The following is a 14464-nucleotide window of genomic DNA, read 5'->3' as shown; positions in this document are numbered from 1 at the left end:
GTTAGCTCATTTAGGGAGAGACTGCATCACGCTTGTGATTTGGCCCGTGATTCACTCTCCACCGCTCAGTTCAAAATGAAAACACATTTTGGCAAAAAGTCTGTTGCGCGGACCTTCATGCCCGGTGACCGCGTACTAGTTCTGCTACCTCTTGTTGGTTCTGGTCTTCAGGCCAAGTTTTCTGGTCCATATGTGGTTGACCGTAAACTTAGCGAAACAGATTATGTAATCCATACTCCTGATCGCAGAAAAAAAACTCGCGTGTGTCACATCAACATGCTGAAGATGTATGTTGACCGTGAGAAGAGTGTCTCACTTCCCATCGTTGCACCTGTTGCCACTGTGTCTGTTGCACAGCCCCCATATGACCCCAGTGATGACGGGCTGAAAGACAGTCACAGCTCTCTTTCATGTGCGCGCCTCAGAAATTCAGAAATCCTGTCAAATCTAGACGCACATTTGGCGCACCTGCCTGACTCCGCCACTGATATTAGTAGGCTCGTACAAAATCATCAGACCCTCTTCGGCGACATTCCCACTCAAGCTAATGTGTTATGTCATGATATTGATGTGGGTGATCACAAGCCAATAAAACAGCACGCCTACCGAGCTCATCCGATAAAACGTGCCATAATGCAGCAGGAGGTAACGTATCTTGCTGAAAATGGTTTTGCTGTGCCAAGTAATAGCCCACGGAGCTCTCCTTCGCTCCTGGTTCCAAAATCTGACCAGACCCCGTGTTTCTGTAATGATTACCATAAGGTAAATGCCATTACTAAACCTGACTCTTTTCCGCTTCCTCGCATGGACGACTGTGTTGATCGGGTGGGTTCAGCCAAATATGTCACGAAACTAGATCTCTTAAAAGGATATTGGCAGGTCCCCCTGACCCCACGCGCCTCCGAGATAAGTGCATTCGTTACTCCAGACAATTTTTTACAGTACACAGTCATGCCATTTGGTCTGAGAAACGCACCAGCCACTTTCCAGAGGCTCATGAGCACAGTTCTTTGCGGAGTAAGCAACTGCGAGGTTTGTTTAGATGATATTGTGGCCTATTCCTCCAACTGGCCTGAACATGTGAAAACCCTTTCTGAGATTTTTGATCGTTTGTGTACAGCTTCCCTCACACTCAATCTGGCCAAATGTGAGTTCGGGAAGGCTGTTGTTACCTATTTAGGTAAGGTGGTGGGACAAGGTCGTGTTTGTCCCGTGACTGCTAAGGTGCAGGCCATTTTGGATTTCCCAGTTCCCCAAACGCGCCGTGAGCTTCGCCGTTTTCTAGGGATGGCTGGGTATTATCGTGGTTTTTGTAAAAACTTTTCGGACATAGTGGCTCCACTGACCAGCTTAGCAAGCCCCAAAAGTCCTTTCCAGTGGTCAGATAAGTGTCAGTTTGCTTTTGAGGCTGCCAAAGCTCTCCTCTGCAGTGCTCCTGTACTCGCTGCCCCAGACTTTGCGCATCCCTTTAAGCTGGAGGTGTATGCCAGTGCGCTTGGTGCTGGTGCGGTGCTCCTGTAGGAGGATGAGCATGGCATCGACCATCCAATCTGTTACTTTTCCAAAAAGTTCAACAAGCACAGCTACATTACAGCACCATTGAAAAAGAGGTCTTAGCCTTACTATTGGCGTTGCAACACTTTGAAGTGTATCTTGGGTCTAGTCCTGTGCCAACTGTCGTCTTCTCTGATCACAATCCGCTCGTGTTCTTAGCTCAGATGCAGAATAGCAACCAACGTCTCATGCGCTGATCCTTCTTGCTTCAGGACTTTAATGTCGACATTCGCTACAAAAAAGGCTTAGAAAACGTCATGGCCGATGCGCTGTCTAGATCGTAGTGAATCAAACATTTCTTTTAGGGGAGGAAATGTTTGATCTTCGGTGGGGGGGTGTTATGACCCTGGGTCATTTATTTGTGATTCTACTGTTCTGTTGTTCTGTTGTTCCTCCCTGCCTGAGGGTGGTGCTGCCACCCTTAGTGTGTTTCTCTCTCTCCAGGTGCTGGCTGCTGATTGGTGGTTGGAGATTGGTGGAGCTGGTATAAAATGGCCGCTGCTTGAGCTGTTCTTCCTCTTCTCTTGGCCCTACTCCCAACTGCACCATGCTTTGTTGTACTGTGTTAAAAATGAGTTAATTGTGATATTAGTCCAGCAGTCCAGGTAGCCGTAGGGGTGGGTAGCCCTTTTTGTTCATCCTTTTTCTCCTGTTTATTTATAGGGAGTCAGGTGAGTGACCTGTGTTTTCATTTTCTTTACTTTTGGGTGGGTAAGTTAGTTTTGGAGAGTAGATTGTTTTGTTTGTTGTTTTGGGCCACGCCCACCCTGAAGCTTATTGCTACCTTTCTTGTTGAGTGTTAAATAAATTATCTTTGGTTGGACTGCAGCTGTGTGGCATTGGTCGTCCTTGGGAGTGGGGAAAGAGGGGAGCATCCTTTCATGCTATGTACCGGTTCCCCTAGGCCGGTCGTAACAATATTCCACTTGCGGGCAGTTTTTGGAGCTCCCTAACAGAAGCCCTAGATAAGAGGCGAGTTGGTGTTAGCTCAGTACTCGCAAAATTGGCGATTGAGCACGATTTGCAAACTGTTCAAAGCTGCCCACTGAACGCAGCTGCTCATAGATGCATCACAGCCCATCAAGAACTCTGGCACACTACAGGAAATATCTGAACAGACACAGGTTGTGGACAGAAGATTATCAGAGAAAGAGGAGGAGTAAGTATATAGTACGTGGACTATTCCATGCAATGTTCCTGTAAGCAATCAATAACGTCCATCCAAATGCATGATATGTTCTACCAAGCTTGCCCAAACCCTCCCGATCTCGCGTGTTGTGGGTCTATAAGCGTGTCATGCATAGACCATGCAGGCGGTGTCTAGTCATAGTTGGGGGGCATGGCCTGAAATGCTGGGAAAGCGTGGTTTTTAAAACTCACATTTTAATGTCAGTATGGTGTCATGTCTCAGATAAAGCCCTTGCTGTCGCTTGAAAATGTAGCTACATCAAAAATTAAACAGACCTAGATCAAAATTTTCTGTCTCACAAGACTGGACGAATGATCCAACTAAATGGCCTGAAATATCATTCCCAGATATCTTCTATCTGGTTGACTTGCCTGGTAAGAGACACTATTACATTTACTATGGATATGATTCCTTAACTTACCGTACTATCACTACCCTACCGCCATTACTGCTATGATGTGTGACTAGTATGTTTTAGTGACTCTCTTGCACAGTTTTGAGACAGTAACAGCTCTAATGTAACTTAATGCCATTAGTCTAACATTATGTTTTGACGATGTGCGTGTGTTATCATGCGGGACTACACACAGTTGAACCTTGAGAAATAAAGCTCTAGCGAAAGCTCAGTTAGGAAGACAATGCTCTTCATACTTGGGCAGTAATTGTTCTTCCTCAGCCTGCCATTCACTCCTCACTGCTTGCTCATTATCTCTAGCTGTCAATGTTCGGGACTGTCAACTGAGTCATCAGCTTTTCTACAGCTGATTCACAACCAGTAACAGAGAGACATACCTTCTCCATCAGCCTCCTCATTTTAAGTATGGCTCTTTTCTGCCTGCCATTCTTTCATGCTGCAGCCGTGTGTACCTTCCACCTCCCCATCACTGCCTAGTCTTTTCTGATTCATCAGGCTTATTTGCCTCATCAGCCATCAGCCTCACCAACCTCACAGGTCATCAGCCACCACCACCCCCACCAGTATCTGGGCTCCACGGGAGGGATTTATCTTTTTGCTGCTCCGATGTCCCTTGGTCACAAAATTCTCCCGCTGGTTCCTAAGTGCCAAAGACTTCTGTTAAATTTTAATCAGCACAAATCATCTGTTTATCTGTACACTCATACTCTGTATTAAACATTATCTCAGCTTCAGTCTCCTGTCTCTCCTGGTTGAACTAAAGGTCCTTGGAGGCTCACAGCTTTTTTACCAGTGGCTAAACAATCTAACACTGTTTGGATGAAGGAAATGTCAGGTTAGATAATTTTGTTAAACCAGAAACAGCCTTGAAATTGCTATCGCCAAACCAACCAGTTTTTTTTTTTTTCAGGCATTTTTAAGCCTTTAATTGATAGGACAGGTGAGCGTGAAGGGGGGAGAGAGAGGGAGTGACATGCAGCAAAGGGCCACAGGCTGGAGTCGAACCCAGGCCGCTGCGGCAACAGCCTTGTACATGGGGCGCCTGCTCTACCACTAAGCCACCGACACCCCAAGCAAGAGCAATTTCAAGGCTATTTCTGGTTAAACATATGGGACCTTACTCTAACAAATGTAATAAATTTGTCTGTCTGTGTGGGTGTCATCTCTATAATGTTGTCAAACACAGGATAATAATCTGAGTATGTCAGTGGCAAAAGCAAGCACTTTTAGTAGATGTAAATTGACGGTGTTAACATGCCCCGAGCGGTTTATGTTACATCACAGCCTGTTTTGCCCCTGCAACCTGGCTGGACACACTGGACCATTTCAAAAAAGGGTTGTTGGCATTAGTCACTTAGACACAAAAAACTTAGGAAAAAAATGTTCCAGGTTAAAATTCATATTTTATTTGGCATGCAGAGAGTCACACAGCAACTCTTTAGCATGGACGTAGACACAATGTTTTGTGGGCATTCCCATAAAAGTCCGCCATACCTATGCTCATTGGGGATTTATCCTTGTGGAAGATATTGTAGTGTGTGAAGTGGCTGTGGGAAGGTGGGTGCTGCGTCTCCCCCTTTTGACAAGGGGTGGAACAACAAAGTCTGTATATAGGTGGCTATTTCACCAAAACGAATGGGCTATCTGAGCATTTGTTTTAAATTTTGAACAGCATGATGAGGTGCCTGTCAAAAAAATATCTAAAAACAAAGACGTTTTAAAATGTGCAACTTTAATCAACTCTTCTGATCTAATATAACAAGTCATCTTGTCAGGTCAAAGTGCAGAGGTCAGGGTCAGCTAAACTTGAGGAGAGAATTGCTGTAATGGGTGATAATCAATGGCGCAGACAGGTGCATGAACATCCTTTGGACTAACGACTGATGAAACCACCGATGTGAGTACCTGAGCAGGTTTATTCGTCCTGACTTCCTCCTTTAGCCCTGCCTCTAGAGGTCGGCCCTTAACAATTAACATAAATATTGGTCTCTATAAGCTGCTTGTACAAACAACTGATGGGGTTGATTTTTTGGGGAGCACAGTCTCAAAAAACTCTTAGTAGCAAGAGCTACAGCTAGGGTGACTCCATGATGATAATGTGCTTGGGGTAATTTGTTCAGTTTATGCTTGTAATGTTGCTTTTATAAAGCCTACAGCATACTTTGTCACTGATGCATAATTTAAATCCGACATGTATTTGCCTGACAAGTTATGGGCGCTTAAATCTTTATTAGCAGTCTCCCACCATCGTGTTGTCCAGATTGGTTTTCAGTTGAGGGATGTAAGTAATTCTCAGGCCATTATAGACACACTTACACAGACAGTGCAGTGAAGCCTTAGCTTAACCACATGATTCACTGTGTGTTCACTGTGATTCACAGTATTCTTTGCCCGTCACAGACTGTGTTATTGTTACTGTCGAAGTGTCGACAGAGAGAGCTGAAAGGATGACAAGGTAGTCACAATAATTAAATTGGTTAAAAAAAAATCTGTGCAGGGAACTGCCACTTATTGCACTTCCCACCTTGGAAGTGCAATAAGTGGCAGAGTTGTGTCTGAAAATGGTGTGGGTCTACTTTTATGGAATTGTTACTTTTATTATTTGGTTACCTGATGAATAGTTTCAGCAAATCCCAACACTCAGTCATGCCAAAGTATCACTGACATTGCTAAAAGCTCAACCCTGCTGTACTTCTGTATTATAGTTCTGTATTATAGTGTAGACCACTATAAACCAGTGAAGCATAGACTGTTTAAAATAATCAACGTGGCCTCAAAGCACGGTTCATATGTTATCCTACAAAAATACACACACACCAGTTCATATGATATCCAACGAATTTATGCTCCACGAATGACATTATGTCTGTAACGTAAAGTTACATAATTAACATAAGGTTACAGAGGGAAGGTTTAGGCAATTTAAGTTACGGAGGTTAGGTTTAGGGAAAAGAAACATGATGAGGATGCCTGTGGATATTCTCATTTATCCAGGTCATAGTTATCTCAAGGCAATTGAATCGAATGCACCTGGCCTAAGTTTTGTCTCAGAAGACATTTCACCTCTTATCCAAGAGGCTTCATCAGTTCATGCTTGTCTGACTAGGCTGGAACTAGTCTAACTGATGATGAGGATGTACTTTAAAATACAAGGTTCAACACCCAACTCCTAGGTGAAGTCCCATCGGAAAGTTTGGGACCACATCCTTCTTTACACCCATCAGCACATTGGTCACATGATGGGAGCCTTCCATAATACATGGCCTATGCACAAACTACTGGCTCATGATCACATGGTATATGTATGAATTTTGGAGCATTCCTTTTTGTAGGAAAACATACGAATAGTTTATGAGAACAGCCTGAAATAATGGATGTAGCCACTGTGATGTCATCCACTGTTTATTGTATTCCTGTTATTTCGTTACTCCCTGTTATTTTGGCCATCCCCATCTTGGATTTTTGGGTCTAGAAGTGATCATACTTCTAGGAGAGGGTTGAGCTAACCTTAACGCTTGCTGTTTGCTTTGTTGGCACAGTGTATTTACAGCTATGGTTAACTTTGTTGATGCAAATACCTATGCCTTAAACTAGGCTAATGCTAATGCAAATGCCTAAAACCATAAAACAAAATGTACTTAATGGAGAAACTGAACCTCCAACTCCTTAGATGGTTATTTTAGTACAACCAAGTACAAACCAAGACTTTTTCAGGCAACCAAACTTTACAGTTAGTTTATGTAAGCTGAAAACACAGTAAAATAGCTACTCTGCAAATCTGGGGTTATGTCATGGTTACGTACGTCACAGGGCGGCTGTGGCTCTGGAAGTAGAGTGGAAGATTGGTTGTTTGATCACCAGCTTCTTCAGTTTGCATGTCAAAGTATCTTTGGCCAAAAAAACTGAACCCCTCGCGGTGGCTGTACCATTAATGTATGAGTGCAAATATGTTGAGTAGCATTTGGCACCTTATATGACAGCTGAGGCCACCAGTGTGTTAATTTGTGTGTGAATGGGTGAATGTGACACGTAGTGTCAAGACTAGAAAGGCCTTATATGAGTGCATGTCCATTTAGCATTTACATTAACGAACCAATGTTGTCGCTGTGGTAGCGCATTGTCAACGAATGGCAACCACCGTTTACTCAAAGTAACCACACCCTTAATTATGTGTTACTTTAAAGGGATAGTGCACCCAAAAATGAAAATTCAGCCCTTATCTACTCACCCATATGCCGAGGGAGACTCAGGTGAAGTTTTTGAGTCCTCACAACACTCCGAGGGGGGAGTGTGTAGCAGCACAACTACACACCTAATGGTTGACAGCGCCCCAGATTAAAACATCCAAAAACACAAAATTAAAACCACAAAATATCTCCATACTGCTCATCTGTAGGGATCCAAGTGTCCTGAAGCCCCGACATAAAAAGTTGTTTGGAAAAATGCCATTTGAACTCTGATTTTAGTCTCATTGTAGCCTGCAGCTCTAACTGCTTCTGTGTACACCGAGCTCACGTGTGTGTGTGTGTGTTCTTGGACGTTTTAATCTGGGTCGCCGTCAGCCATTAGGTGTGCAGTTGTGTTGCTACCCACTCCCCCCTCGGATCTCCGTAAGTGTTGTGAGGACTCTAAAACTTCACCTGAGCCTCCATCGGCATATGGGTGAGTAGATAATGGCTGAATTTTCATTTTTGGGTGCACTATCCCTTTAAGCCTTAATAACATTCAAATGGCTGACTAATGTTTGTCACGAAGGGGGAAATAAGCTATAGAGACCATATAGATTTTTTGTACCAGACTGTAAACAAGTTTATTTCTAATGTTGGACATTTTTGCATGTCTCAAGTAGCCATTCAAGGACCTGCAGTTTTTGGCACTTCAGCACTGGCCTCATTTTACAGCGCTGCAGGTTGCTGCTTGGAAAAGAGCACTGACAGATTCAGAACAACAGTACACCCCTATTAATTTTGAATCACTATGTCAGTTGTGACAATTACAATTTATGACTATGACAGTAACACAATTACTGATGTCAAGTCATAATTTATTTGTTGAGCAGTGCTGCTGTGTAGATTTTTACTCATTGCAAATTGTTTTTATCATTGTTTTCTGATGTGGCTGTTTAGTAATACAGTGTTCTTTTCACTGAACCAACTTTTGGTAAAATCTGGACCTGAAGATTTTAACTGAAAGTGTGGAACAATAACAGTAAAACATAAATGTATAATTGTGTGGAACTTGGTCCAAAAGTGAACTCAGATTAATGGCTTCTCATTGAAACCTTTCAATAAATATGTAAAACAACGCAACTACATAATGTTGCCGATTAATATATTATTTTTTTGGAATGTGCTGATTCACTTTTTTCCTGAGAGTAAGATGAGAAGACTGATATGAGTCTTGTGTGTGTTTGGAGCTGGAGCCAGGAGGCAATTAGCTTAACTTCGAATAAAGACTAGAAGCTGGCAGAAACAGCCTAATTCTCCATGATAAAAGTACCTGTAGGAACTGTTATGACAAGAAGACAACAGGAAGTCACTGTGTCAGGACAGAAATAGTTTCAGCACGCAATTCTCCCTAAAACCACAACTTTTAATTTGTGAAGCATACTGATAAAAAAAGAGATACAAGGTGTTAATTAGTCTGCTTTAGTTAGCTTTGTAAGGATATTTTTGGAACTTTGGACAGAGCAAGGCTAACTGTTCCTCCTGCTTCTACTCTTTATGCAAGTTAAGTTAATCACCTTCTGGCTCTAGAGCAGGAACATATCTGTTTTTAGGGTCCTGTTTCCCCACTCAATATCCTTCTCAATATGACTGAAGGAAACCTTTCAAAGCGTTTCACGTTCTCAGCAATGTTTTTCCCTCGGTAAAAAGTTCAATGTATGTTTCTCTGGGTCAACAGCTTATGTTGAAATCACCCACCACCAACAATAGGCAGCTGAGGTTATACTCCTTTACACACACACAACCTTAAAATTTGCTGGCAAGACAATTTTCTTGACTCTAGACGTAAGTATCTCCACAGAGGCTGGACAGATTTTTACCATTAAACTCCATTTGACACATCTTTATCCATTCTTTCTTTTGACTTTGGATTTGATATAAACTGCGAAGTTTATAGGGCCACATACAGCATACAGCTACAATATAAACTGCAAAGTCTATATCAAGAGAAATAGGACGTGTGGAACATAGGACCCTGGGAGGTGGGATGACCCCCTCTAGAGCTAGGTGTACAGTAGTCTCACCAGATGTAGACTGCCATTGGCCGGCTATTTAGACCAACATTCTCCCCTCCTTTCGCTATCTCGTGTTAACATTATCAGAATCCACAACGGAAAACAACAGCCTCTGAGCAAACCACATGCTGAAAATGGCGAGCTATGAAAATTTTGATCGTGAAATCAGGCATGACTACTTTGGTTTTTTTTTTGGTGAATTGTTGTTAAGATCTACAACATATAAAACAACACCATAGAAAAGCCCATTACTGATGCTGATACATTTTCTGACACGGCCAGTTGTAATTTATTTGCAACATCTTTTTACCTTGCAGTGTCATGCACCAGTGGCATTGTCTTCACCAATGTCCTGATGTGTTTCACTTTAATTAAACTTCTGTGATATCATTGTTACATTGTTCTACAAGAGGCATGTACAGCTAACAAATTGTCTGTAGTTTAAACGGACCAAATGAGCTCCTCCAGAGCTGAAGTATAGTGAGGCGTCCCCTCTAGGGCATCGATTATCTAATTATATGGGATGAGCTAGTACACCATTATCTATATTGGTATATCTGTTTAACAAACTAAAATATCTGTGTCTACATCTGTACTCAGGACAGGCGGGATTTAATTAAAGTGGTTGTGGTCATAATTGGAAATGGGTTCGGCCTAACCGGAATATGTTATTTCAAGTCTGAAATTGATATAGGGTGATGAGAAGTTGCTATATTTATTATTTGTTAGCAAACTCGTAACAGAACAATCTCAGGATTATGTTTCAGATATTTTTGATCACAAGAATGAGAGACTGAACTCAGCTATCCATATTAAGATATACCCTCATTGAGAAGATATATATATTGACACATTTTACATGGATGAGATACATAAAAAGTACATTATCTGTATCTGATACTTTTCATCCAAGCATATATTATATTTTTATCACTTAAGTTGAATCACACAGTCTACATATGTCTATTAGGCCTACTTATTTTGTCGTTCACTTTTGTGGAAAATTAGCCGTCAGTGACACTGCTCGCCTCCACATGTGCAAATGTTCCATCAAAACAAGCCCCCCCCAACACTAATTTGCAACAGCACCATTGCAACATCCTGGACTTAGTTCCGTCTCAGACAATTTGATTGGTTTAAAGAAATAAAAACAAGCCAGAGCATTTTTTCCGGACCTTTCTCTAGCGCTGACACAATGCTATGAAGGTAGGTCTGGTGAGACTAGGCGCACAAACATGAGAGTGGTATTAATCTCAAAAACAAAACAAACAAACAAACAAAAAAAAAAACTGAAGCGTATTGCCAAAAAAAAACAAAAAATCAATATCAGATAACGTGAAAAGGTTCATATTCAAACAGATGTTTATCATGTTTTTATAAAATATATTCATGTTACAACAAGATATTTTCATGTTATTACATCGTACAAACGTAATCATGTTACTCCAAGAAACCAAACTTTTCTTGTTATAGTAATATACTATTTATCTTGTTATAACATGAAACGTTTCATGTTATAATGTGATAACATAATATATGGTTTTAATGATAAACTAATTTTTCAATAAAGAAAGGGTGTTGGAGAATGGCTAAATTGAGGAATATCACTCATCTACACGACTTGATTAAGTTATACTTAATGCTTTGGTGGAGACATTAGGAGATGTAGCAGTTATTGACTGCGGTAGATAATATTGCACAAGTATGTGCAATGTAGGCCTACATTTTTACGATTATCTGTCAGAGTAAGCTGGACGAGGTGTGTACAAACAGCTTTATCTCAGCGTCCCCCCATATGGACCTTAACAGAGAATCATTCAGAAGTTGAGTACAAAAAGTGCTCTGCAAATGATAGGTTTTTATGAGAGTGCTCTGGTTAATAAATGTAGTGGCAGCAGTACACTTCCGTATAATTCTAAAGTCTTTTCCAATTAAAGATGAAATAACACCATTCTGCAATTCCCCTAAAGTAAAAGTTAAATTCGTAAGTCTGGTATGACCAGGTGGCTAATGTTATTTAATATTGGCAAACTTTAGGCTGCTGACAGTGTCTCTTCTCCTTTTATGCTGTTGTTACACTACATTATGCACAGATACACCTCTCTAAGGTCACACTGTGTGTAACATGATGAATCCTGTGTTATCTGTAATTAAATGTGAGAAAACAAGAGGACTAGTGTTGCTTTATTATATAGATATGCTTTTATTAGAAATAAGACACATTCATTTTGTGCTCTGAAAACTGTACATTAACAAAGAGGCGACCCCAGTAAATTAAAAAGGGGAGTGAGGGTGGGGTGGGCGGGGGTGTGTGTGGCAGGGTGGGGCGCAGATCAGTGGGTCAGGGGGTTTCGACAAATACAGATCTGAAGGGAGTGATTGGCGGTAATATCAAAACACACACTGTTACATTGCGATACAGAACACTCGTATAGTCCAGTACCCTGAAAGGACGAGGAGGGAATGGGAGGATCAGTATCAGAATAATCATGTTCATATTTATAATAATGATAACAACTATCCCCAAGCACAGTAAGAAAGATATTTATAGGCTAAAATCCATTCTGTAGAACTCTGTTGAAATAATTACAATGCTGTACATCAGGACTCCAAATGAGCCTTGTGCTTTCTCTGTGTGCAACCACCATCCCTCTCTAACCTCTGCCTTGTATATATCATTACCTTTAACCATATATATTTATAGATCTAGTCATTTACTCATCTGCAACTACTCAACACACACACACACGCACATACACACACAAGTACCTTTTCCCTCTGTGAAACACCATCATATTTTGCATTCACTGTACCAAGCCTGCTTGTACATCGAGAAACTGACTCAAACAGCATGTGTTTGTTGAACGTGGCTCCTTCCGGACGCACTGACACTGACGTCCATTGTTATCCCTCTGCGGGCGGCATTGAGGTTGAGGGCCGATTAGGGCGCAAGGCCCACCGGCCCTGCTCTCTGGCGTCTCTGAGGTGTCCGTCGATGAGAAGGCAACTTGCCATTTTGGCTCTGGGAAACTTCTTCTTTTTTTTTTTTTTTTTACCCCCTCTCCCCTTCGCTTGTCACTGCAGGGCCGACCTTGCCCTGTCAGGATCACGGGGGGATAAAGCGGTGGAGCCAGAAGGATTGGGGTGAGTTGAAGGGGGGAGAGAACTGCATTGACCGCCACGTGGGTGTGTGTGTTTGGCAGTCTGCCTCACTTGTTTGTTTTCCCTTTTGAGATTGATGTTGAAGAAAAAGTAAGTCCAGAGGCGTCTCCATTTACATCAGCGTTCATCAGAAGAAAGAGAGAGCAGAAAAGTGATGCAACAATACTCTCAACAGAGAAAAAAAGGAGACATAATCATGATTATTACATTGTATTCATTTAATACAGGGGTAAACATCGCATGATTACCTTTGCTATGTGATTTATTACATGACTATATGATGCACATGGCAATCTGTACGACCATGTGAGCCACTGTGGTGTCTGAGACCATATACAAGAAGATGACCAGTATTTTGCAGACAAAAACACCGTCCAAACATCAAAATGAAACATTAAAAGAGACGCTATTTTCCTGTTCTCTCTTTAATTGATTGAATTAATTTTCTGATATTGTGACGCTTCTCTCTCCTCCTCGCCCTCCGTCCCCCTCACGTTCTCGCAGTGGGCCTTATCCAGCCTTTGAGTAAAAATACAGAGCAGGGCAGTGTGTGTGGTGGGTTCTGCTTGTCTGTCTGAGAGCACTGGGGAAAAAAAGGAAGTTGTGGGTGTGATGCCAGAAGCTGGGTCACACCTCCGTCTGAAGGTCCATGATCTCCTGGCCCACCAGAGGGATTGTGGCGCTGGTCTTCTCCCACTCTACCGTCTGCATCTCCAGAGGGGAGGCAGCCACCGTCTCCAGGTCCTTCCTTACCCAGGATGGGGGGGAGTGGGGCTTCCTGATGCCCTCCCACGCCCTCTTACTCGGGGTCTGCTGCTTGTCCTGATGGGGAGAGGACAGAGGGAAAAGGCTTGTTTTCTCAGAGATGGTAAAATCTGCGATGTATTTCAGAAGTTATATTGTGAGTTCTTGGTGGACACTGCCCTTTATCTGTCTGCCTCAGTGATATCCTACATTTCTTAAAGGAATAATTTGACATAAAAAAAAAAAAAAAAATAGCTTCAGTTTCTTGCTGAGAGTTAGGTGAGAAAATCGGGACAGTTCACCCCAAAATCAAAAATACATATTTTTCCTCTTACCTATAGTGCTATTTATCGATCTATATTGTTTTGGTGTGAGTCGCCAAGTCTTGGAGATATCGGATGTAGAGATGTCTGCTTTCTCTCCAATATAATGGAACTAGATGGCACTCAGCTTGTGGGGCTTAAAACACCAAAAAACATTTAAAAAACTCAACAGCAATGTCTTTTTCCAGAAATTATGACCCAGTTACTCAAGATAATCCACAGACCTTGTTGTTAGCAGTTTCATGTAGGCTATTAACTTTGTACCGAACTGCACCCACCAACATGTATCAGAGTGCAAAAGGAAGGGTGCATCTACTCATGGGTGACAGAGTGAGATAAAAACATCAGTGGTGTTCTCCTCAGCTGAGCTGTAACATTAGCTAGCTCAGTGGTGCTAGGCGAGCTAGCAACAGAGGCATGCTTCCCTCTGCAGGGTGATATGGTTGGCAGGTGTAGTTCAGTAAAACAATAGTTCCACAAGTGTGTGCCATCTGTTTCCATTATACTTAAGAGAACTATAGACTAGACATAGACATATCTATAGTCGATATCTCCAACACTCAGCAACTCACACCAAAACAATCTAGCTTAATGAACAGCACTACAGATAAAATTGTTTTGGAGTTAACTGTGCCTTTAAGTGAGGAGCTGGAGCTAATTAGCCTTGCTTAGCATAAGACTGAAAAACAGGGAGAAAAAGCTAGCCTGGCTCTGTCCAAAGTAAAACAAAATATGTCTACTTCAGCTGTGGCTAAAGCTCATTTGTTTATTCTCAACACAAACAGAAAAGTAAAAACAACAATTTTTGGTTTTGCTGGAAAGTACGAGCTCAGCCC

At 41.9% G+C, this 14464-nt stretch overlaps 1 protein-coding gene across 11 annotated transcripts in view; it reads right to left on the bottom strand.

Annotated features, from left to right (window-relative positions):
• Window positions 1-12615: 12615 nt before the first annotated feature.
• adgrb1a (adhesion G protein-coupled receptor B1a) overlaps window positions 12616-14464 on the bottom strand; it is a 264518-nt gene continuing 262669 nt past the window's right edge. For 9 of the 11 annotated variants that reach the window (XM_033641593.2, XM_033641588.2, XM_078171997.1 and 6 more), the window contains one exon: window positions 12616-13383. In XM_033641593.2, the coding sequence (XP_033497484.1) occupies window positions 13189-13383 (195 nt within the window). In that variant the 3' untranslated portion in view covers window positions 12616-13188. The remainder of the gene's footprint in view (window positions 13384-14464) is intronic. The other 2 variants (XM_033641594.2, XM_078172000.1) reach the window with 1 other exon arrangement.

The sequence above is a fragment of the Epinephelus lanceolatus genome, chromosome 10, assembly GCF_041903045.1.
Source record: "Epinephelus lanceolatus isolate andai-2023 chromosome 10, ASM4190304v1, whole genome shotgun sequence".
NCBI lineage: Eukaryota > Metazoa > Chordata > Actinopteri > Perciformes > Serranidae > Epinephelus > Epinephelus lanceolatus.
Note: the sequence above shows the minus strand (reverse complement) of the source record. Positions and strands in the feature narration are given on the sequence as shown.